This window comes from Protomyctophum parallelum (assembly GCF_964188405.1).
Source record: "Protomyctophum parallelum genome assembly, chromosome: 9".
Classification (NCBI taxonomy): Eukaryota; Metazoa; Chordata; class Actinopteri; order Myctophiformes; family Myctophidae; genus Protomyctophum; species Protomyctophum parallelum.
Window position 1 is genome coordinate 43,488,360 of NC_139706.1, and position 27,236 is coordinate 43,515,595.

General features: G+C 42.5%; 1 protein-coding gene across 4 annotated transcripts in view; it reads right to left on the reverse strand.

Annotated features, from left to right (window-relative positions):
• gria4a (glutamate receptor, ionotropic, AMPA 4a) overlaps positions 1–27,236 on the reverse strand; it is a 193,328-nt gene that overhangs the window by 92,899 nt on the left and 73,193 nt on the right. For 3 of the 4 annotated variants that reach the window (XM_083773980.1, XM_083773981.1, XM_083773979.1), the window contains exons 4-7: positions 22,328–22,380; positions 21,677–21,808; positions 13,302–13,355; positions 10,896–11,054 (exon numbers count right to left, since the gene is read on the reverse strand). In XM_083773980.1, the coding sequence (XP_083630106.1) occupies positions 10,896–11,054; positions 13,302–13,355; positions 21,677–21,808; positions 22,328–22,380 (398 nt within the window). The remainder of the gene's footprint in view (positions 1–10,895; positions 11,055–13,301; positions 13,356–21,676; positions 21,809–22,327; positions 22,381–27,236) is intronic. The other variant, XM_083773978.1, reaches the window with a different exon arrangement.

A 27,236-nucleotide genomic window follows, 5' to 3' on the forward strand; every position in this document is an offset into this window, starting at 1 on the left:
CGACTTTATAACCGCAAATACCCGATTTTTTTCCGCACGGGCGCTTCGCGCCCGTGCGAATCGCCCCCCCGCACGGGCGATTCGCCCCCCCGCGAATCGCCCGTGCGAATCGCCCCACATGTGGGCCGGTTCGGATTCGTCCCCCCCATCTGTGAAGTGCCGGATACGGCGCTGGGGCGGGCGGGCAGACGGACGGGCGGGCGGACGGACGGGCGGACGGGCGGGCGGGCGGGCGGGCAAACAGACAGGCAGGCAGAAAATGATGGGGCAGAGCCTGGCAGTTTGATAGCAGAGGTGGTAGAATTGACAGACTTCATTAGTGGTAAAAACACAGCAGGGAACAGCAACACACACCGCATGATCACCGCACGCCTCCTCTCTCTCTCTCTCTCTCTCTCTCTCTCTCTCTCACACACACACACACACACACACACACACACACACACACCCTCTAGGCCACTACCTCGCAGACCGAGAGACACAGAGATGGAACGAGAAGGTATGGCGGGCTGACAACTCTGCAGACACTTTTCCTTTCTGTGCAGTTTCTGTACAGTGTACAGTCCTTTTGTTACTTCCTTCCATAATGTGAAACTAAAGCATGCTTTGTGTTAGTGCAGACATTGAAGGCTGCAGCGGCTGAGTCACAGGAGGAGTCCCGTTGTCACATGACATGACCTTTCATTCAAAGGACAGGCACTCTCTAACCACAAGGCTATGGCTGGTGAATACAGGGGTTAAAGGTGATATAGACAAGTTTCCAGTGTTTGTACACAGAAGTGAGTGAGTGTTTCCAAACAAATGCATATCTAGCTCCACCCCCCTCCCCCCTCATTCTATTGGCTGAGCCAGGTCACTTCAGGCTATGGGATTGTTGTTGCTGCTGGGACGGACGCTATGGATATTGCGCTCGTATGGCTAAATATGACATTACAAAATTATGAATTTCTATCGATATCATAGTTACAACAATGACATTGAGTTGACATGTTTTTTTAACAAATGCCCCATGCCACTACAGCATCGTTCATTCATGTGAACTACTCTGTCCACGGTTATTCATTGCAATGAAAAAAAACGCTATGATGATCCGCGACGGCCTGTCACAGTTGGCGAGCACGGGTTGAATGCATGCTTCAAGCCGGCCGGCCGGCCGGCAGGCAGTCGCCGCGGCGGTGCAGGGTGAAATACTATTACTCACTTCCACTTCCACCATTTCAACAAAAGCACATACAACCCACTCCACATGAACGAGAAAGAGAACGATATTGATGTAGGCCTAAACAGGCGATTTTATTGGGGTCTGAGTTGTTCTGTGACTAAGGATCCTGAGTTCTGTGGGGTGCTTATTGCTGCTGGTGTTGTTCAGTTTCACACCACCCAACCATGCACTATACATAGCGATTCTCATAATTTCAATATGCTTACATATTAAATCATAAACATACTATTTCACATGCACAATGTTAGTGAAACTAAGATATGGGGATAATATTATACATTGCAATTGAAATCGCATCGCGTTTTCATTATAATACTGCAGTGCTGGGTTGAACACACCGTCACTGCCTCGCGCTGCAATTGGCTAAAAGTTTAAATCCCCTCCGACGTCCCGAGTAGTAAACTGTGGTGGATATAAACAGCGCATTCAGCCACAGGGGGGGAAAGGGGGAGTGTGCTGTTGCAGGAGAACACCTCAGCATCATAATATAGGGAAAGATACAGGGGGAAAAGGCCAAAAGAATACATTTATATATATTTAAAATTTTGGCTGAAAACTTGTCTATATCACCTTTAATGTGTCTTTGAAGCTTATTTTCTTTTCTTGCACTAAAACATCACTAAACCTGGGTATATATACCCAATGTAATATATTCCATAACAAATATTTCTCATCTAAATATACAGCAATACATGGTCTTCTTTAATATTTCATATTATCAACATATGGAATGTCAGAACAGGTCAGCTCCATATATGGAGATCTAAGGGTCAGATGTAGAGTTGCTGGCCGGCTCCATATGCAGATAGGTGATTATCCAGTCCACTCCATATATGGAGCGTGTCACGAGGCGTGACAGACTGACGGCCATACATGGAGCATAGTCACGAGATGTGACAGACTGATGGCCATATATGCAGCGTGTCACGAGTCGTGATGGACGGACAGGCGGACTGACTGACGTGTTTTGCAGGTTTTCATAGTAATCTGGGTTACTTAATCCTATTGGTTACCGGTGGAACATTAGGCTGTTACTGATTGGATAACCACATTCTGGAGGACCAATGCAGGTCAGGATATGGATTACTTAAATGAGTGAAGAAAAGAGTAAAGTTACTGTAGGCAGCTTTTAGGCAGAGAAAAATAATTGGCCTACATTTATTGAAGAGAGATTATTTGCCTTTAAAGGATTTAAAGTTTTAAACCACGCCATGGGACGTGTGGAATGGGTCTTTAATGGAACAGACCGGCAAGTTATCCAGCTCTTATTCTTGAACTTTTGGCAATTTAATTAAATCTACTGGCCTGCAATGGTGGATTAAGTATAATCTAAATCTTACTTCAAAGTAAGAACAAAAGTATTGGCATCAGAATATACTCAAAGTGCTGTACTCAACCTTTTCCAAACTCTTTTGAAATTTTCTAATATAGCTACAGTATAAGTATTTGATAAGTTAATACAAATACTTAGATACAGTACATTCCGCCACTGGTCATAACGTTTATGAACTTATGGTCATTTAATTAAGGATATTAAGTATGCTAGCCTATGTGGACTTTCAATACGTTATACCACTAATAATAAGACCATTCCTCATCATCTCTGGTGTAAGGTTTGGTTTAGGCAATTTAAACATATCCAGTTTAATATGAATGATAAGCAAAATCAATAATTCCAGCTATTAAATCTGCTGCCCTGTGTAGACTTTCAAAACTTTTACTATTACGATTATAATACTAATATTAACATTCATCAGTATCTCGTATAATGTTGGGTATATTAAACAGATCATTATACTGTACGCTGATAAATAAGTTTGTACTAGCTTGGATTCCCCATCGATGATGTCACTGCATGGTGGGCGGGTTTCTGAACTGCCTGCCCACAGCCCTCACATGAGACACAGACGGAGTAGAAAAGAATTGTGGCATTTTATCATGAACATTAGTGAGGACCAATTATATGGTTGAAAAGTGGTGAAGTGGTCCTTTAATAAGACCAGATTCACTGTATTTTTTATTTAGAAACTCCTGAAATGTCCAAGTCAATTACTTCCTGTCAAATAAAAGCACAACACGTGACTCCATCGGCAGGTCCAAACCAAATTCTAAGAAATAATAAGATGAACGTTTGTCAAAAAACAGATCAACATTCGCCATAAAATCTATAAGCTCACAACGCGTCACGAGCCTGTATCGGCTCATTCGTCAAAGAGATTTGGCATAGTGGGCAAAAAGGAGGGCCCATGCAACTACAGACCCCAGGGTGATCCCAAGAAAGTATAATAGAGTTGAAGTGGTTAAACACAGGTTATAAAATACATGCTGTGAACCTTTTTATTGTGTGACAGATCAGTGATCAGTGACTCACAAGGCCGACCGGTGACCTGTGAGCTCATTTAAAGACATACCACGGCGTTCTAATTGTGGATCATTACCTCAGAGGGGGTGTGAATCGTGTGATGGATGGTCCGGGGGACTGTACAGTCTACGCTGTACACTGTACAGCCATTAGCCAAGATTATCTTTCTCCGAGGCTAAGCGCTGCATGGCTCAAGGCTTAATTGATAACAACTCTGGGGGAGCCCGGGATCGAACTGGGAACCTTGCGGTTCCCATTCGGCTGCTCTACAGGCCACTCTACCCCTGACCCACTGCTGCCACAATTCTGGAACCCCCTCATGGTCTCCTGGGGCATGCCCATATCCCATGCTGAGAACCAGTGGCCTAGAGACATTTTGAAAACAACCGTGACCATGGGAGGTATATATAGCTCAGAGAAATGGCATTTTCAGTCAGTCTGCTGCTGTCTGCTGCTGGTCGAGGAGAAGTTGTTTTGATTTATCCTTTTGTAACCATGGTTAAAAATGCTTTTTTGTTATTTGGATCTTGATCATTTGTTTTATTTTATTATGTTTGAGTTATTACTTTATATAAAAATGCCTGATTTATAATTAAATTACTTATATTATAATAATGGTTAATTTGAATGGATTGATTTAATTTGAAATTATGTATAATATATGCAATTATATATAAGTTTTGAATGTATTTTATTTTCTAATTTCAGATTTTTGGTCTCCTTTGTTTTGCCGCTTTATTCTGCACTTTATGATACTTTGGGGGAAAAGCACGAAATGTCGTGCTCTGCTTGTGCACAAGTATAGGCCATACATGGCCTACTCTTGAGAGTGTAAAATGAAACAATTTGTTTTAATTTCATGCTCTCAAGAGTTAAATTATTAAAGTTAAACACCTGCATTACTTAATTTAGAAGAAGTCGATCTACAAAATCTACTTACAGTAGAAGAATTGTCATTTAGATAATGTAATTTTGTAGAAGTCAGTTTGATGTTACCTCGCCTATGGTAGAGGAGATCTTGAAAAAACAAGAAGGTGGCACCACACCAATAGCCAGAGTGCCAATATTTATTAGGACAGCAGGCAAGACAGAATTGCATCCAACGTTTGGGCGGTTAAGCCTTCATCAGGGAATACAGGGCACTTAATGGTTCACACTTAAATATGGTGCCAGAGAGTCATGCAACCAATCAGAAGGGGTTAGGGGAACACGGGTTGAGTAAAGGCTCATACATAGTCTGGATTTTCGGTGGTTAGGTGACCACCGAACTACAACATGACGTCACGAGCCACGGTGAAGAGCAAACCACCGCCACCGCTCCAGCCCTTCTCTCTGTTTTTACTCACCACCGCTCAATGTTATTTCAGCTCCGGTGGTCAGCTCACCACCAGAGCGGTGGTCACCTCATCACCGGAAATCCAGACTATGAATAGGCCTTTAGACCTGTCCCTGGCTGTGATATAAGAGGTAGGGATCATGGTCATGTGGTGTCTCAAGTTCACATAGAAGAGTTTATCTCAAAGATGACTATAAGGCCTCATAAGAGGCTCTGGAATATAAATTCCTTGTCATAGAGACACTACAATGTATCTCAGAATTACAACAAATATACAAGTGTGAAATATAAAACCATATAACAACGAAATCTATACAAAATGTATACAAAATAAAGTACATAATTAATTACATTCAATACAATCAATATAGAAAAATATTAAAGGATTTGTAGTGGATTAAATCCATGTACTGGCAATCGATCACAGTTATAGGGTTAAAAGATGGGTTTACCAAGGGTACAAAAATATTGTAATTGTATATTATTTTTACAAAAAGGATTTGAGGTCAAAATCAACATTAAGGCCAAGGGGAGATAGTGTTTTTAAGGACTGAATCCAGAAAGCTTCGCGTTTAAGCAGAAGCTGATCAATCTGTCCTCCTCTTCTAGGTACAGACACTTTCTATGCCTATATAGTGTAGAGAGGATACAGGGTGGTTGGCTTCCACAAAATGGGCGGCAACAGGATATATAATATTCTTGCACCGAATAGTGCTACGGTGCTCATGCGTGCTTTTAATTCACGAGAAGTCATACCTACATACGCCTTGCCACACGGGCATGTCAGAAGGTAAATGACAGCCCTAGTTGTGCAGGTAATAATGCCTCTGATGGGGATATTTTTACCAGAATGAGGATGCTTAAATTTATGACATTTGCGAGTGCTGTTACACGTTGAGTGGGGGTTGGGACAGGGGGTAAATCGGACTTGACCAAGTGATTTCTAAGACTCTGACCAGTGTGACCACGAGAGAAAACAATCAGAGGAGGTTTGGAAAAGGTGTTATTAAATAGTGAATCAGATTGTAAAATATGCCAGTGTTTTTGTCTCCACCAGGCCGAAGGCATGTGGGGAGAGTATGTTTTGCACTCCGTCCGTCCGTGTGTGTGTGTGTGTGTGTGTGTGTGTGTGTCTGTCCGTCCGTCCGTTAGTAGCTAATCTCGGCCACCGTTAACCCGGTCGATGGCACATTTTGCACACACACTCCCTGGATGCCAACGATGAACCTCTGCCCCAAACTTTCCAGAAAGGCCTGTTATAGCGCCACCAGGAGGCCGCTTTGTGCAAAACAACTTTTTGCACAGTACACCTACAGATTTTGTCCAAACATCACGCAAATTGGTACACAGTCTCTCTACAGCCATTCAACGAAACCGGTCTTTCACATTTCTCAGACTCCATCCTGATTGGTTAAGATTGGCTTCCAAAGTTCACAGGAGTGCTCAGTTTCAAACAAAATGCTGCAAATCATGAACACATCGCGTGATTTCCTTGAAATTGTGCACCCACATTCCCACTAGGCCGACGACGAAATGCCACATGAACAATTTCAACTCAGCCTCAAGGTGGCGCTATAACTGGCCGAAAAGTGTTTTTACCTCTAACTGCACGAATCTGTGGATCACTTTGTATGCCAACTCCCTAGAGGCCAAGGAAAAACATTTGCCTGGAATTTTTCACATCTGCTCTTTATAGCGCCACCAGGAGGCCCACATATGTAAAACACATTTATTACTCCTTCAGATTTTATCCAAATTTCACGCAAATCGGTACACATGATCTCCATAGTCATGTGATCAACACAGGTTTGTTTGATTTCTCATATTCCATCCTGATTGGCCACGATTGGCTCCTACAGTTTTCAGGAGTAGCAAATGGCCACAACTCGGCAGCGTCCGATTGCGATGAAACTGTGCACGCATATTCCCACTAGGCTGAGGAAGAATCCTGGTGGAGACCTGTGCCGATTGGCACTTTATCTAGTTTATGACTGAAACTTTCAGACATTTTAGAGTAGGTAGAGAAGATGGTTGACTGAGTCTTGTTTTCTGACCGTCTGTGAAATAAATCAGACCTTGGTTTATGATTGATTTTGTCCAGGGCGTTGTCAATCTGGGTATTGGAATAGCCCCGTTCTTTAAATTTAGCCTGCATATTTATCAAATGCCGGTTCAAATCCGTAGGTTTCTTGCAAATACGTTGACAAAATTGGCTATACGGTAGGCTGTTTTTTAGATGTAGAGGGTGACAGCTGTCAGCTGTCGCCTATGGTACCACATCAATACAGCGATGGTATTGTGGACAAAATCGTATCCAACGACAACAAAAAGTCTTGCTCAAACGCTGAATAAATAATGGACCTCGGTGTGAAAAGGGTTCAAAACCACTGACATAACAGATGCAGAGCCACACCCCCAAACAATGCAATACCGTCACAATAAATGATTTCATCTTGGAGAGAGAGTGTCTGACTGATACATTGTCTGCAGCAGTCTAGTAATAAGCAAACAGCGGAGGACAATTGATGGAGCTGCCAGCGGCTAATGAGGATTTATCAGATAAATATGAGAATGATGATGACACAATTAACAGGCTTCCCTGGGTGATAAAAACGGCCATGACTTTGTGTTTCACCTTGCACATCGTTAGTGTGCGTGCGTGCGTGTCCACTTGCAGAGCTATACAGGGGTGACAGCTGGAGCGGCTGATGTATTTTAATGGTTTGGTGGATATATTTCCAGTTCATATGCAACTAGCAACTAATCTGACAGTACCCAGCCAATAGTGTACTGACAAAGACAGAGAGACAAAGAGAGGAAGAGAGAGAGAGAGAGAGAGAGAGAGAGAGAGGGGGGGTATTATGAAGGAGGCAGCTATGTTTGGTCAGATAGGGTGAGATAGGTGAAAGAAAGAGGGTGTGAGGTGAGGTTAGTAAAAACAGGAGGACAGAGCCAATGAAAGGGATTTATAGAAAGATGGCAAAGTGAAATATATTGGGAGTACACTACATCAAACAGACTGTCATCTGCTTTGCTGCTTTTTTGTGTGTAAATTAATGTGTTACTTGATCATACTACAGCATCACACAAAAGCCCCCAGCAGCATCCCACAAGGTCGCAACACGGTGTGAATCAACACGTTTTGAGCTAGTAGACTTGCTACTTTTGAATTGTGAATTTTGGACATAATGAGGTTTCCACCCAACGATGCTATGGAACCTGCCACGGCCACAACATCAAGTAGTCCTATAGTGACAGCTTGGGACAACATATGGCCCACTCTCGACCCAACGCACACACTGGAATGCGGAAGTGCCATTCTAAATCCCTTCAGACAAATTAATCTGCTAAAAACCAACAAAGCAGACTTTAGCTGTAGGAGAGGGAGTAGCTGCACCAAGCGCTGCGAAGTCTGCTTCAGCCAACTTATTGCTGTAAATCATCATGCAATCAGCAGCATGCAACGTCATGCATGGCCGTCACGGCACGGGTGTGAGAATGCGTTGACAACTCAACTGATTGATTGATTATAATTAAGTCTACTGCCACTCAGCCTGCTCTTTATGGGGGGACTTGTTGGCTGTGATTCACCTGGAACAGTCTATTTCATTGGTTCTCAGACCTTATAATTTCAAGGACCCCCATAACTCGTTCGTACACTCTCAGAGTTGCAGGATTTGGAACCCTCTCAAGGAACCCCTCTATTTGTAAGAGTCTACGGGTCAGTGCATTCTGGTAAAACGTCAAAGTGGTCGCAAACGCTGTGGGCACTGGGGGCGTGTTCTCTACTCTGTGTAGGATAGGTGCATGGGTTGGCAAAAGGGCCTTTCTGTGTGGAGTTTGCATGTTCTCCCCGTGTCCCCTATAGGTACCCTCTCAAAAAACATGCAGCAATCCTGGTCTCTATACTGCCTTCCCCTGGCCAGCCAGGGCGTCCGATGGAGGGGAAAGGAACTGGTTGGAATAACGTGTTCCTTCCACGTGCTACGTCCAATCGGGGAAACTCCCCCCTGTCACGTGAAAAGAAGCCCCTTGGACTCCTCATGCATTGAAGGAAGCATTAGGTCCGTTGCTATCCCCAGGTTGGCAGAGGGAGTGTAACCCAACCTTACCCTAACACACCGGAGACAAATAAACTCTAACCTTAAAAATGTTAACAAAGAGGTAACATTGTAATACTTTTTATATTGTGTGTGTCCCCCCCCCCTTGGGAGCTGCTATCTGAAAGAGTTTTGGCATTGAGCCTCTACTCTGTAGCTATAATGCTACCTGTCACTGTGGCACTGGCCAATCCGTCACTCCAATCCTCAAAAGTCACAACACTGATCGGCTAAACAGCTGTGCCCACAGTGAAGGCTGTAGCAGTGTGATTGGTTAAATTACAGCAGTTCTCAAAGTGGGGTCCGGGGACCGCCCCAGGGGTCGCTCAGGAGTAACAGGTCTGTAACTTCAAGAGTGTTCACTCTCTGAGTTAGGATTTTACATTGTAGAATGGGGTCCCAGAGATGAAAACTTATAAATGTATACAAATGTGGGTCTGTGGCCTAATGTTCATTGTCTCTGTTGGGTGAAACCTCAGATGTTCCAAATTGTTACTTTTCAGGATTCAAATTAAAAGTATCAAAAGAAGCAGATCTGCTACTTTTGATGCTTTTGTGTGACACTGTAGTATGATTACGTACAGTAGTAGTACAAAACAAAAACAAAACAAAAACACAATGGAGATATGAGGTTTCTACCCAACAGCAACAATATCAAACTGGGGGTTTGAGAAACAAACGTTTGGGTAACAAAAAGGCTCTGTGCCTATCTAACGCCCCGTGTCACACCTGGACTACAAGGCTGGGGACAATGCATGACGTAGGATCAGAGAGTATAGCAGCAGCGGACACCCAACTAAAGACAGGTGGTGGCGGGTGGCCCCGAAGAGCGCCGAGATCAAAGTGTAAGAAAATAGGGTGTGAATAAGCACTGGCTCCAGGTGTCACTCTCTGTGTCTAATCATGCATGTCAAACACTGTGACCTACAGCTCAACCAGCTGTAGAAGCCGCTTTCTAATTGGTTCATATGATACATCACTGACGCAGGGTGGCATGAAGAGACGCACGGCACGAAGGGTTGTGTGTGTGTGTGTGTGTGTGTGTGTGTGTGTGTGTGTGTGTGTGCGCACAGATTGCACATATGGATGCACATCTGTGTGCAGTCCTGCAGTGTGTGTACTGTACCTTGTCACGCACTGTCACTGTGCAGATGACCTGCTGCTGCTGTCTCCAACCAAGGAAGGACTACAGCAACTTGATCTCCTATACACAAATTCTCCCAGACGTGGGCCCTGACAGTGAACGTGACTAAGACTAAAATCATGATATTTCAAAAAAGATCCAGCCGCAAAAAACACAATTCTTTCCTAAATACAATCCCATTAGAACAAACAAAAAAACTATACCTACCTTGGCCTAAACATCAGCAGCACAGGGAACTTCAACCAAGCTGTAAAGGACCCGAGAGACAAGGCAAGAAGGGCCTTCTAATCTATGCCATCAAAAGAAACATCAAAACAGACATCCCAATTAAACCCGGCTTAAAATACTGGACTCTGTGATAGAATCAATTTTCCTCTATGGTTGCGAGATCTGGGGATAAACACCAAATAAACACCAAACCGAGACCCTATACACACTGCAAATCCATTTTCCGGACTCAGCGAAAAACACCGAATTATGCATGCAGGGAAGAATTAGGACGATACCCACCCACAATACACCATAAAAAAGAGAGCACTTAAATTATACAACCACCTAAAATAAAGTGACCCATAAGGCACTCACACACGAAACTCTAAGATGCCCCCTCAGTCAGCTGAAAACTGGAACTCAGAGCACAAATACACACAGAGCCAGCTGTTCTCAGCACGCCACACCGGCCGGCATGCGACGGAGCAAAATCATTTGGTCTTACAGTAGTTTCCCCATACCTTGGGTGGGCTCTCGGATCCGGGGTATTCCCTCTGGTCCAGTTTGTTCCAGCGCTGCATCAGCTTGATGACGATGGGCCTACTGAAGTCCACTAGCTGGAAGCCTGTCACGTTAGCTCCGCCATGCATGAACCTCTCCAGAGACATGTCCTTGAAGCCCTGAAACCAACAGAATGGAGAGACAACGTCTAAGGTTTGAGGCAAATCAGTCTGCTCCCGAGCAGATGTGCGTTTGAGTGTATATGTTCAACAAATACCAAAATAAACCAGACTCTCATGTGCATAATTATAAGTATAATACCTGTGCGTACCCAAGCTTAGTGCATGAGGCCCTTGTCTCTAAAACATTGCAACCCAGACAATGGAGAGATACTTTTAAACACTGCATCCCAGACGATTAAGGAATATGTCTTTAACGCCCTGCATAGGCAGGGATCAGATATCAGTAAACAATAAAATGACCTGCGCAACTTCTACACTTGCCTAAACAGGACAACTTTAGTTAAGCAACGTTTCGGTCAATGAGATGCCTGAAGAAGGTCTATTGACAAAGACGTTGCCTAACGTTGTCCTTTATATTGTGCAATTGTCAAGCACCCCCAAATGAATATGTATTTGACTATGGGCCATGAGAAGATTTTATGGCAGGGAATTCCTACAAGCTCACAACATGTCACATTGCATTTGTGAGTTTGTAGATTGTGTACAGTACATTTTAAGTGGTTAAACTGATTCTGAACAGTTTTGCTGCCACTTTGAGAGCCACTGGAATAGCAAATGACACTGAACGCCCCCTCAATCATCATGTCGCAATAATGCCATCTGGATGGAGATACAGTAGGCAGTATAGCCGCTATAGAACTTTGAGATGGGAGAAAAACCTCGCTTGAGCATGAGTTCTGTCTCTCCAACATGTTGTAATGGAAGTATTTTTGGGATTCTATGTATCGTCTTTTTTTTGTTATCAAATGTTTTTTATTTTAAGACAAAAATCACAATAATACACGTTAACAACATGAATGACTTAAAGAAAACAAAACACATATAAAACAACACATAACAGCAAAAGCAAGGAACACAAAAACAAACAATCCCACCCACCCCTCCCCCCCCGAGACCAAAGATGCCACAAAATGTCATTACTCCTACTACTGTGCGATGGAGACAAAAAAATAATAATGATAATAATAATAATAATAATGATTAAACCATGCCCTTAACCAAATCTGCAATACCAGACCAAATCTCAATGTTTTCCTCTTTTGCACCATGCAATCTTGCTGTAGACATTTCTAGATAAATGATGTCTAGAAAGGTCAAAGCCCATTGGCGAAATGACAATGTACTGTATGAGGCGGTTTCCAGTGCGAAGCAACCATCTTCCAAAGAAGACACGAATACGGGTGTTATTTAATGGCAACTGGGATACATCATTTAATAAGAATTTTGTATCGTCTTTACTGTATGTTGTGTTGTGTGTTATTGTTCCTTATGTGTTTCTAAATTGAACAGGCTGTGATTAGTGTACTCTATTGGATGGAATGGAGAGGATAGAATAAGACAGTATAGAATGGAATGGATAGAATGGAGAGGATAGAGACAGTATAGTATAGTAAAAACTGAGTGAAATTAAAATAAAAACAAAGAGAAATGAGGAGAGCGAAAGGGAAGAGCAAGATCAAAAGAATATTGATGTAACACAGATGGAAAGATGAGATGATGATGATGATGATGATGGAGGAGGAGGATGGTGGTGATGGTGATGGTGATGGAGAGACATTGAAGAACAGAGGAAGGAGGACTGTTGAATTGAAGGGTAACCCTGGATGGATGGATGGATGCTAATGTATTGCTAAAAGCTTTAAGAGACAATCTAGTTTGACCTGAACACATTAGCCCCTTTCTCACTGTCTGTCCCACTGCGACTGCAAAGTGTCTGTGCAGTAACAGAAGTCTCCATGTCCCTCATATTAGTATCCCAGATTGGGATGCAAATTGTATCCAATCAGGAGAGAGAATTCACACAGGATACAGGATAAATGAGTGACATTGCATATGATAAAACAAAGAAATGAGCAGACACAATTACAACTGGAACTCTATACAACTGAACATGTATTTTCTGTTTATTAAACATCCCATAGAATTAACCTTTGTGGAAGAAAACAAATGTTTTAACCAAAAAATATCACTTTCAATTAGGCATTGCGGGTAGTTAAATAGTTATGAATGTCTATGAAAGTCTGCATCATTTAAGAACAACAACAATAATAATAATAATAATAATAATAATAATAATAATAATAATAATAATAATAATAATAATAATAATAATAATAATAGGGATTATATTTTTATTCTTATAAAGGCAACAAAATATTTTGCAAAGAATGTTGGTTTTCTTACCAGGTTAGCGACGATGTAGTGGTAACCCTTCACGTGTTTACCCATACTGACTGCCTGGGGAGAGAGAGAGAGAGAGAGAGAGAGAGAGAGAGAGAGAGAGAGAGAGAGAGAGAGAGAGAGAGAGAGAGAGAGAGAATACATTAAGATTTCTCATCTCACATCTAATCATGTGGGTTCAGTTGTGAGACTGTAAAGGAAATCGAACAGTGTTATTCAATGCAAAGGTCTGTAAATGCCATTTAGTCTCTGTTGCCACAGACGGAAAAACAGTCTAAGTCCACACTATTGATCCATAATGTATACATGATAGATAAGGGTTCAGGACAACGAGGCCTTTTCGTGGAGGGGTCAGAATGAAATTTGTTTTTCGTCTGTGGTACTGTACACATCCAGGATGTTCATGTACGCCAGTGGTTCCCAAACTGTCCCCCCAAATTGACACTAATTACCCCACGGACCCCCATTAGAAAATATATGCCAAGGACCTCCATAAGAGAAGATGTTTACAGCTCTAGCAGTGACCCTCAACCATTTTATTTTCAAGGACCCCCCAGTTTCACATGCATTAGGCTACGGACCCCCCATTTAATGGCATTTATATCTCTGGGTCACCAATTTATATTGTAAAATCAATGTTAATTTAACTCTGAGAATGTACAAATGGAACCAAATGGAACCAAATGGACCCTCGGTTCCATTTTGTTCCATTTGTACACTCAGAGTTACAGTCCCATAAGGGTCCATTTGGTTCCTAACTATATTTAGCTAACTGATATTTAGCTGAGGACATTGGTCAGCACATGATAGAAAAATGATAGCCTATAGCCGAGTATCATGCAGCTTGCGCTTGTATGCCTATATGCATGCATTCTATGGTTCACAAACATAACGGTCTGACAGACAGACAGCTGACTGACAGTCACTGTTGTAAACTCTAAGTACTGGACCCTCGTCTGGTTCAGACAGGTAGTGTGTGCAGGCTGGGTGGTGTGTGATCTCTCGATAATTCGGTTGAAGTATTCCTTCGGTACGGCGACTGCGGCGGCGGGCCCGGGAGAACAATAACGCGACACGAGACCGTATCACGCTAAAGGTTCACAAAGTTTATTACACAAACAGGAGCATATATAGTGCTGGATCATAATGACGTGACAACAAGATATGAGACATAATAATGTGCATACTGCAGCAAGGCTGACCTTGCTGTCGCTGAGATGTCTCTCGTAGCCTAACTATAAAGTATGCTACAGTTCCGGCAGTACACAATACATATCAAGTACACTGTGTCTCAAGTTTAAGTACACAGACATGGGCAACTCATAACTATAACAGTCACTAGGGCTAATTATATAAAAAAAGTCCACATTATTTAATGGCATTGTGCAAGTCGGCCAGTCATACAGTAGTTTTAAGACAGCTCACCTCTCCAGCGCTCTACTCCAAAGGTAAGATAAGCATGCCTTAATGTCGCTGTGCTGCCATTAATTCATTAGGCAACTGTAGCTGTAGGCTACTACTGTACTACTACATTGATCTCATCATGAGATCAATCAAGTTTGCCTCAGCATCAAACTTCCATTATGCCAAGTGCCAACTAACGCCAAATGTCCCGCGTATCATTTTAATGATGACATCATGAAATGGATCATTCATACTGTAGCCAACTTAGGTTGAAAATTGAAATACAGTAGCTACGTGTCCAGAACATAGAGGTCCAGAACAAATCCATTCCCATGGCATTCAGACAGACGACAGTGAGATGATAATGATAGTAATCCTCTGCAAAGGTGTGAGTGAGCAATTGTTCAATAGAAAAAACCTTTATAATATAATTGCCAAGTATAGCCTTGGTCCTGAGGTTGAACTTAAATAAATACATTAACTAGAGTTGCATTATAATAGAGCTTATAATTTTAACGTTCAGTCAGTTGACATTGCGAAAGAAAATAAGCTGATCTACCAGTTCATGCAGTGCGGTGCATCGCAAGACATGGCCAAAGTATTTCCGCAGGTCCCCAGCCAAAAACGTTGAGAACCCCTGAGCTGGGAGATGAGTAGATCTGAGCATTGTGCAGGCTGTGATGACGTTTTTCACCTGAGGAAAGATATTTCCTGTTGCCTTATATGGCGTGGAATGGGGCGTGAATGTTCAATTATACCAGTCGACACCAGGCGAATCGCTTGGGAAAGAGGCGAAATGAGATACACGGGCGATCCGCACAAATGAAGTCATTACGCGCCACCTTTGGTGAATGACACATGAGCTTGATCGTTCAGATTAATACACTCTCATTATGCACTTCATTTACACCTGGTCGTAAATTTCCGTTGTGAATCTGGCCCTAGGTGTTTATATTGAACCACTGTATTTGACTTTGGACCATTCTCTCTTCTGTCCCTTCCTGTGCGATCACGTATTCATGCCACGCATGCATAATTTAATCTGACGGACACGGCGGTCTCTGGGTACGATTTCACGCTATGCGGTTGAAGCGTGTCAATGGGTCACCCCCCGACCTCATCTGGGCTTTCTCAGATCGTCGCACCAGCCAACCCTGTGGGGTAAATTGCTTCACGACCTTGGGGACCCATTCTAATGTGTCAATTTGTGCTTTCTTTTCACGTATGCAAGCCTTGCTGTGGAGTGGACCCTTGTGATAATGTCTCCTGAAGACGGTTGGTGAAGTGTGTGATGGACAGCAAAGCGTTTTGTTTTTGTCCAAACATGACGCAAATCGTTACACATTATCTCTGATCTCTTATCGTTAAACTAAATGAGTCTTTCAGTTTTGGTCATTTGATCAAGACGGACCTTTTTTGAATTTCATATTCCATCCTGATTGACTAAGATTGACATTATGGAAAATGTTGAATGCACTGTCCATTTGGGGTGAAATTGCCCTATTATAGTGCCACCAGGAGGTAGATTTTTTGAAAACATTTTTATATAACTATAAAATATACAGCTTTTCGTCACAACTCATGTCACATTTGCCATTGACAATGAAAGGAGAATTTACGTCATAATGTGTCTGAGAAAATCTGCTTTTTTAAACACATGCCTGTAATGCAATTGTTTTAATTCAGCTCAGGGAGGAAAATGCACCTGTGTGTGTCTGTGTGTGCATCTGCAGTCAGTGGCTCAGATGTGAAGACAGCTGGCAGAACCAATGGGACGGTGCACAAAAATACCTGGGTCAAGGGCCATGCACGCACGCACGAACGCACGCACACACCGGTGACACCTGTCACATGACTTGTCTCAAGGCATCAAACAAGACACACACTCTAATGAGATTAGACAAGCGAAGGAACACATTGTGTGTCCTACAATGTGTGTGTGTGCGTGTGTGCGCGTGTGCATGCGTGCGTGCGTGCATGCGCGAGCAGTGCACAGACATCCATATTTAGTGCGATGTGTTTCTGCTCAGTGGTCAGACAGAATGCAGGGCTCCATTGAAGCAGCACAGTGCAGACCAAGCCAGTGTCCACTGCACGCAGCAGTTCAATACTGTATACCTATTACCACTGCACGTATCCTGCACTCAACACAAGGGCAGTGCAGTCCTCTACCAACAATACAATGTGGACCCCCAAAATGTATGTGTGTATTTGTTTGCAGACCCCCAGTGGAAATACGTTGTGCCAGACAGTGACCTGCATGACAATTGTTGAAATGTTTCAGAAATATTCAAAGATGTAATCCTCCCCCCCCCCCCCCCAACAGCGTTGATATTGTAGATGTGTTACTTTCAAATAGCTGATGCACCGTGTACACATAGGGTTAACGTATTTAAATTGATGTTTGATGCTATATTAGTACATTTGCATGGGGATCCCCTGGACCCCCCTAAAAAGGACCCCAGAGAGTCTCCCTCTGGACCCTACTTTGAGAGCCACTGATCTAATGGAACAGTGGTTCTGGATCAGGGCCCACTTGAACATCTCTGCATGCAGGTGCATTTTCAGAGCATGTTTAATTTAATGGTCAATCAATCGATGACCATTACATTTTGGATTTTGGATCAATGGAAGTAATGCAGTTAGTTAAGCTCCTATTTAACCCATTCTGACCGGGCACCCATTTTGGTGTCAGCATCATGTTATGCTTTAGCTATTTAAAAATAGCAGATCTACAAGCTCATATCGCGCCACCGAGTGGCGCGATACGAGCTTGTAGGTCTGCTATTTTTGTAAAAATCGAAGAACGACTGACATTTTTACAATCTGATCTCAGGTCAGAATGGGTTAATCAGACCAGTGTGTGTCCGGCGGAAACCTCGTATGAATCTGATCTCAGGTCAGAATGGGTTAACCACCTAGACCCCGGAGTCCCGCAGGGCCAAATAGGCTACTACTGTATTTTCTGTTTTCTCTTATTGTGAGGAAAGCTTTTGCTGACAAGCTGATATTTTCCTGCTGTCCAAACCTGTCCAAAGTCATTTCAGACAGCCTTGGATCAAATCAGTCATCAAGGCTTTTTAGACATAACATTTTTGTAATCATCCTATCCTTGTTGATATAACGCCATTTAGGTCAATGATATAACATTATACAACAGGTAGTTCCAACAGGTAGGACCAAGCAATCTGAATGTAAAGCGCCTTGGATAAAGCCGCTATATAAATGCACCATTTACCATTTACTCCGCAGTCCGCTCCTGATCAGACCATAAATACTGTATGGCTTGCACCGCGCTGTCCTTAGCCTACTGGAGGGAAAACTATGCAAAAGAATTGTGCAAGCTCCGGAGAACAACAAACAGCCAGCGTCGTTCAGAAATGGATAATATTGAAAATTTTGATTTATTTGCTGGACGTACTTGTGATGAATGTTTGGAAGAGGATGAGAAGTAATGGTTAAAAGCCCGGCATATTTTATTTATACAACAAAAATAGCCAATCTGTAAGCTTGTAGATCAGTTACTTTGAATCAACAGGGCTGCTACTTTGAATCAACAGGGACAATGTCATGTCTCAGTCAATTTACAGGAAAACGGAGGTCGAAACATTATTTTTATTTTGATAGTGAATTGCCCCATAATATGAATACATTTTGACGTCCTTTTGTTTTGTTGATAACTGTTGTATAATCACAATATTACACTTGAGGGTCTGCATTACCGTCATTATTGGCGCGACAGTGATGTGTTCAGGAAGGAGACAAAGTCCAGTTCCACCAATGCAGTGCAAAATGAAAAGGGCCCGGCAAATATTCTAAACTTTCCCAGATTCTGCTAATTATCATATTCTTTTTGAGCGGTCAAACAAAGAATGACGTGCCGTTGATCCCCTTCCCCTATTCGCTCATTCTAGAACATGACAGGTAGAAGAATAATATACCTTAGGATTCTACTGAGCTTTGTTCCAAAATATGTTTTTGTATCATATTTGTGTTTGAGTGAATTAATTGAGTACAAAGGACCACAATGGAAACAAGCCCCTTGGGGGATTTTTGTGTTATCATTTTAGCATAACCTTGACTTGACTGTACTACCTGTACTGTTAATAATCATGTTAATAAAGTATAAGCAATCAGTCAGTCAGTCAATCAATCAATCAATCAATCAATCAATCAATCAATCAATCAATCAATCAATCAATCAATCAATCAATCAATCAACCAATCAATCAATCAATCAATCAATCAGTCAGTCAATCAGTCAATCAATCAAACAAACATTTATTTTAAATCACCCCTGACTAACAGACAGGCCCCACTGTCATTACTGTCAGAACGTTGACGTGGTATGATGAGTGTCATATTCGGGTAGTGGCTGAGCCTGAGGTTTGGGACAGGATGAATTTAAACCAGCTATTATATTCATTGTTGTTGGGAAGCAACCTCTTATCTCCATATTCTAATGTTTTGTGTTTTTTTTAATACCCTACGTGATCATACTACAGCGTCACACAAAAGCATAAAAAGCATCAGGTCTGCAAGCTCAAAACGCGGCGCTAAGTGGCACATTTCTGCTGCTTTTGCTAGTTTTGAACAGTGCTTGAATACATTCATGTGCAAATCAGCAAGGGGAGACACAGAAATCTTTCTCTCTCTCTCTCTCTGATCTGTGTGGATTTCTATAATGGGGGGGAGGGGGGTGTGTGTGGAATTATTAAGTTCTAAAAAGCAAAGCAGGCTGAGATGTCTGTCTGTCTATCGATCTCCACTCCTTTTCAGTGTTTTCATTTAGTTTAAACAACAATATTAGGAAGCAAGCCCAAATAAGCGATCTACACTACAAACAATGCCAAATAGTCTGCAACCCAGCAACTATCCAAAGTCGCTTATAATGCGACTTTGGCATGGCAACAGTGGTCAATTCCTAGCTCTAGTGTTATCTGCCACTAGAGCTGGGATCTGGCCGACTTTATACAGCCCGACCCGGGCCCGACACAGACAGCTTTGTGTCCGAACCGAAACGAGCCCGACCTTAAGTATTAATATATGCGCCCAGCCCGGGCTCAATACCCGGCACTTTTGTCCCCCTTCATTTTTCTTTGAGGAAGGCACTTTAATAATTACACTGACAGCATACAGCTTGCCTGGCTGTTACCTTTAGACATATTATGCCACACTATGTCTTGTAAATTACCATGAAAGGGGTCCGTCTTATATCTATAGCCTACTACGTTGATTAATAACTAACTATAGTATAACACGCCGTGCACACTACAAAGCACACTGCACAGCACTGTGCGCAGTCAGATGCACACACACACACACACACACACACACACACACACACACACACACACACACACACACACACACACACACACACACACACACACACACACACACACACACACACACACACACACACACTCCTGCAGTCTTACCAGCATTAAAAATGAAATTTAGTGCAGTCAAAGGTACATTACTGGTCTTTAAAATTAAGTGAAGTGAAGGTCTATGTATATACAGAAGATACAAATAGCCTACTCAAGGTAAATTACAGAACCATCAAAAATAATATTAATCTTTAAGTGCACATGTGCCGAGAGTTTGGTGATGAGGTTTTTCAAGTGCGGTGTGGTATTAGCACTCGGCCATTATAATTAGTAAAATGGTGCTGTTTATTAGACAAGTGCAGCGTAAAGAGAGGCAGTGAGTGTAGGAGGGGACATACAACACAGATCATGAACCACCATTATCTTAATGAGGTATGTGTCGCTATATGTGGCTACACAGTGTGTCACAATCACAGGCATGTTGGGAATCGCTGCATGGATCAGCGTGTTGGTTTGGGTTTCCAGCACTGAGCCTGCATGGGGGTTAAATGCCTGCGGTGAAATATCGGCTGAATCATCATCACACATTCTAGCATTAAATATATCGTCTCTGTCGGGTGGAAACCTCAAATGTCAATTTTCAGGATTCAAATTCAAAACAAATCAAAGTAGCAGATCTACAGTACAAGCTCAAAACACGTTTCGAAGCTTGCAGATCTCCTACTTTTGATGCTTGTGGGTGATGTTGTAGTATTGATGCTTGTGGGTGATGTTGTAGTTTTGATGCTTGTGGGTGATGTTGTAGTTTTGATGCGTGTGGGTGATGTTGTAGTTTTGATGCTTGTGGGTGATGTTGTAGTTTTGATGCGTGTGGGTGATGTTGTAGTTTTGATGCTTGTGGGTGATGTTGTAGTTTTGATGCTTGTGGGTGATGTTGTAGTTTTGATGCTTGTGGGTGATGTTGTAGTTTTGATGCTTGTGGGTGATGTTGTAGTTTTGATGCTTGTGGGTGATGTTGTAGTTTTGATGCTTGTGGGTGATGTTGTAGTTTTGATGCTTGTGGGTGATGTTGTAGTTTTGATGCTTGTGGGTGATGTTGTACTTTTGATGCTTGTGGGTGATGTTGTAGTTTTGATGCTTGTGGGTGATGTTGTAGTATTGATGCTTGTGGGTGATGTTGTAGTATGATCAAGTACAGCGTTCATTCACATCCCCTCCCTCACTAGACGGGGCTTTTCTTATCCATCTTTCTTTTTACATGAGTAGCGTGTTGTCATAATCTACTAGAGCCTGGAAAACCATTCTGGCAGCCAGCTCCTAGCATGGCTCGTTAGTCAAAAGACTTTCAATCCATACCTCCTGCATGGGTTTGAATCCTGCTTATGCCATTATTTTTGTGCCAACCTCAAACAACATTTTTTGCAGATAAAGTAAAGTTTAGACCATGGCAATGTAATGTTTTCTACATGTACCTGTTCCAGAATGCTGTGCAGTCTCAGGCTCCAGGTTAATATAGGGTTAGTTAGTGTTGCACTATGGGAATGTAGTGTTTTCTACCTTTTACAGAATACAGTCTCTCAGGCTCCAGGTTAATCTATAGGGTTAGTTAGTGTATTGTTTTAGTTATGTATTGTTTTCTACCTGTTCCAGAATGCTCTGCAGTCTCTCAGGCTCCAGGTCGATGACGTATTTCCTCTCCTGGCGCCGGTCTAGGTCCTCTAGCAGACGCCGGTACCCTGCCTCGTTGAAACTCTCCACGCAGATCGCACTCACCTGTGGAAAACACAAGTAACGTAAAGTGTGCGCTTAGTTTTTTTTTTTTTTTTTTTTTGCAAAAGTAGCAGATCTAGAATTTTGAGTTAGTTTCGAGCTTGCTGATCGGATACTGTTTTTGTGTGATGCTGTATTATGAAGTAGATTAGAACCTTGATGCGTGGCCCGCATTTCAGCCGCTGCCCGAAAATTATGAATATAGGAGCTTTCTCTGTCCCTTAATGGTATTTTCGTCCAGTGTCACCAGCTAAGATATAACATTATCCTGATTCCAACCCGGCCACGAGTGATGATGATAAAACATGGATCCGACCGGTGCAGGTCTCGGGTCCTCTCGGGTATTCTCAGAATTGAGGGGCCCGTGAAGAGCTCCAATAAGAGCTTTCTGCCCAACAACATAATAATTATGGGTGTCATTAACATGCTCTTGCGTTCTGTTCTGTGTGTCTGTGTATGTGCGTATGCGTGTATGTGTGTGTGTGTGTGTGTGTGTGTGTGTGTGTGTGTGTGCAGCCTCACCTTCCATCCATTCTGGCCAGCTTTCTCCATAATGGCCTGCAGGATAGCGTAACCTAGGTAACAGAGAGTGTGAGAACAAAACATGGATAAAGAATTAAGATGTAATACCTGGATCAATATGGTGTGTGTGTGTGTGTCTGTGTGTGTCTGTGTGTGTGTGTGTGTGTGTGTGTGTGTGTGTGTGTGTGTGTGTGTGTGTGTGTGTGTGTGTGTGTGTGTGTGTGTGTGTGTGTGTGTATGTGTGTGTGTGTGTGTGTGTGTGTGTGTGTGTGTGTGTGTGTGTGTGTGTGTGTGTGTGTGTGAGAGAGAGAGTCTGTGTGTCCGTTCATTCATTATACAAGTGCATCCATTCCTTTATGGATGGATGAACATAATAATGTTCTCCAACTATTTTTTCTACAGGCAGGTTTTCGGGTGAATTTTACCTGTGTTTAGTGATAGTGAAAAATCCCATACACCCACAATGGACTTTTTTTGTTCTTCATTCTCACAACCACTGGGGCCAGTAAATTAATCCACAAAACTAGCGTCATTTGTATTGTTGACCTATTTTCTAAATCAATTTATACAGTTGTTGCAACCAATATATGAATGGAAAGTATTCCATACAGCTTAAAAAACTATTATGGAATATTTTACATTGGGAAAATATACCTGTGTTTAGTGATGGTGTAACAAAAAAATAAGTTTAGTGTTCTAGGGTTAAATTCGAGACTTAATTACAGCATGTATACAATCAATATTTTGTTACTATTTTCCATCTACAACAAATGCTGCAATTACATAAATTATGTGGCACATATGAAGTCATTCACTGCCAATCACGTTTCCAAAGCCCACATGTGTTTTGACGCCTGTTGTGTGTGTTTTTACGCTAGATTGGACTCTTCACTAACTTATGAGTCACCATTTAACCCTGTGTCATACTGAGAAACAATTAATCACGTGATCACAAATTATCAGTCACCATTGACTTCCGTGTGATTGGATTTGTAAAAAAAAGAAGAAAAGAAACAATCTCGCCTCCCTTCTTTTTCGCCTCCCTTCAGTTTCAATTTGTTCACCATTGAATCTGTCAGTAGACCGAGACTCGAGAACAGCATGCATTTTAGTCTCGTTGGAGTTTAAGACAAGTTTGGGACTAATTAGAGCCAACTGGAAAGCACCATAAGCTGCCCACAGTCTTGCAGTGGTGAATGGATGAGTGGGCCCAATACTTCTGGGTCGTGTTGTGTTTGTGTGTTTGTGTCAGTGGCATAGTAATTGACATCACAATGCGGGGAGGGGTGTACAATATTAATAAACTGGACCCCTGTCAGACACCTTTACCAATTATAAGACCATCGGCAAGACAGAGACAACAGCTTGAGTTCTCCCGGACAGATAATTAGAGAACCCACTGACAGCTGATGCCTTTGAGAGTCAATGAAAATAACTGCGCAATGCTGGTAATGGCAGCCAGACCTTTCAATAGTTTGCGACAAGCATTGTAGCTCTTATAGGAGAATCCCGATTCTTGAGGTTGGAGAATAGTGTACTGAATGCATGCAGGAAGTCACGCTAGTGGGAACTTGAGTCTGATAGGTATTCAAGAAGCTTGGCTAAAGAGCACCATTTTGATATGGGAAGGTGTCACGGTAGCAGAACGACTGAACCCAAATGCAGAGGAAAGTTCAAAATAAACAGATTTATTAAATGTAAACAAGGTCAAGCTTACAGCAAAGTCTTAGCTGTAGCTGCAGGCACAAAAATCAGGAATGCAATGCAAAACTCTTCAAAGGCAGAATTATATAAACAGAGAGTCAAAAAGGCAAACCTTACAAAATGCACCAAGAAGTCCAAAACCGCCAAACATTCGGAAGAGCTAAGCAAGGAACCAGAATCTTCAAGGAAGAGCTATAGAGCTATAGAGCGTTGCAGTCCTGCCCCCTACCAGGGCCCAGGCAATGATTATCCGTTCATTTTCCTCATAGACATTTCAAAAAGTATTTATTTAAAGACCTTTTAAGCCTCGTACAAAGCCAACTCTTGTCGTGACAAATCATGACAACAAACACATTTTTGGGGGCCGAACAAATAATTAGAAAGAAAAAAAAACCAGGTTACAACACTTTTTTTGTTGTTTTTCTTCTTTGCAACCGTCTTTAAATAAATAAATGTGAAATGTCTATGGAAAAAAATGCATTGGGAATCATTTCCTGGGCCTGGCGTCGTCATGAAAGGGGGGCGGGACTGCGACGCTCTACTGGGCAGAGGGAGAGATACAGAAAGAGGGGAATAAACTGCAGGCAGAGGGCAAGACCATGACAGGAAGGTAGTTATTTATCTCACTCGGATCATCACCTTCATGCGGCAGTTTAACATACAGCGGGAATTATGCCAGAGGTAATTGTTATAGGCTAAATATGTGAGCAAGCGGGGGAGGCAATTATATGTGCACTAAGACGCAGGAGATACAAATCAAGATCATCCTCCCCCTCGGACTCCTTAGTGCATGGTTGTGTAAGCGCATTAAAAATCACATATCAGAGCCTACGTCAACCCTTTGTGGTTGCATATTTTGTCAGTGGTTCTATTGAGAGTGAATACACTGCTGTCATTAAGAAAAAATCTGGTTTTCAGACTAGATAGACAGTTCAAACTAAATACTGCGCTCTTATCATCATTCATCATCATACATAATCTCATTCTGGCCGATCACAATTTGCGTCCTCACATTTGGCTTCAATGTTTGTGATTACACACTTTTGTCTTCAATGTTTGTGTTTACACAAACACTCAAAGCTGAGCATATAGGAGGGGCTGGCACCCCTCAAATTGTCTTCTAAATCTAGTCAACCAGGCCTGCAGGGTTACTATACTTTGGTCCGACATACCATTGGTCCGATCGACTACCTACCCCAAACCCTCACCCTAACCATAACCACGAGCACGGGGCAGCACACCTAAACCTAACCCCCAACCCTATCCCGAGTCGGACCAATGCTCCTTAGTTCGAACCAATGATATGTCGGACCAAAGGATGCTCCCCGGCCTGCAGTAGGCCATGCAGTGACAGTGTATGCACTGGACAGTATCCAATTAACTCAATCAACTTACGGCCATCCAACAGGAGTTTTCATGTAATGCACGGTAAGACTAGGGTGATTAGTATTATTGCCATCAGCTGGGTCGTGTAACTTTCCCAACGTTAAAGATGGAGTGCCGTGATGTTTTTGTTATTTCTTCCAGTTTTTCCATGTGTTTATGAGGTGACAGTACTTCATTAGACCCCTTGGTGTGGTTGATGTGCAATGATGTCTTCCATTTGAATTTTGGGTTTCTGCCTGGAGGCTGAAACCTTCACAGTCAGACATGCCAATGTAAAAAACAGTGATATAGTGACATCACAATATCATCCCCTGCCCTAACCCCTCCCCCTTTATCATACAATGGGTGCTTCAGTTCAGGTGGATCCACCACCCATCACCAGATTCACCACCCACCAGGCAAACCAGGCATACTTAAAGGAGAGTTCCGCAAAACCCGTCTCTAGGTCTTTTTTTGCTAATCTTCCAGTGGTCAATGGATTATCATCATCATATTATGGTAAGAAAACGAGTTGGGCTGAACTCTCCTTTAATGAACTGGTGGACGTGTCCACAAAACAATTACATTTTAACAAATACTGTACAGTTTTTTGAAAAAGATCTTCCTCCTTATATACCTAATATATAATGATAATACCTGATGATCATGTTTTAGGGTAAGGGCTAAAAGGGCTAATTGCCTATGAACTATAATCCTGGACGATACTCTCCCTCTGCCAACCTATGAGTGCCCCGAACTGAGCTCATGCTTCTTTCAATGCAAGAAGAGTGAGCAGGCTGTTTCTAATCACCTGACAGGTGGACTTTCCCCAGTAGGAATTTAGCGTGTGGAAGGAACACGTTATTCCGACCAGTTCCTTTCCCCTCCATCAGGCCGGGAGGCAGTATAGAGACCATGACTTTGTGCTGTGATTGGCCAGTAGTCACTTTGAGGTACTTTGTGTGACAGTTGGGGACTTGGGATTTGGCACGCCTCAGACGTGGTCAAAAACGAATTGTTGGAAAAATAGTGGCGGCAGCTAAACAATACCTTGGGACACAGAGTATTTAAGTGTAAATAGTACTGAAATCATTGTGGTAGCACTCAATTAAACCCCATGTGTTCATTTACCTCCAAGACTTAATACAGTTACGTACACAGTATTTTACTGTGCATTTCTTTCCAACCAGTGTCACTGTGTGTGTACTGCCTAGCCTATAACCCTGGGAAAAACACTGCAAAACGCTGGCCCGGTCGCGCACAATTTAAGTGCTAATCAATGTGCTCTTGCAGGAGAACATTGTTTGAAGTGCCACCCACATCTTGGACCTTGGATCTTGGACATCTTGGAGTGTAAAAAGTCATTGGCATACAGTAGGTAACAAGTAACCAAAGCACTTTCCCCTGCCCCCATAAACATGCCACTGGTGGGTGTGCAGTGATGGATTATGGCCTCACTAGGCATAGTCTGTCACTATTATATATTAGATGGGATCTTGATGGAGTTTGGAAATTAATGGCGACCCACGGGCAGTAGGAGGTGAGCGACATCTTAATTATATTGCATTGAACAGCCTGCCTGGTTGGACAAAAGGCATGAAAGATGAGAGAGAGAAATTCAGTAACGCTGGTATTATCCTTTAATATCGTATACTTTGTGTAACATCCATTTTAGTAGTGTTTTCGGTGTCACCTCTGGTGGCTCCGTAGTCTGTTAGAACAGCAATTCCAAGAATTCAGTTTGAAACAAAACCACGGAAGTACCACTCCAACAGCGCTGCCTCCGGCTTGGCCTGGGCCAGCGCTCCAACAAACTCACTAATCACTATAGGAGGGAAGC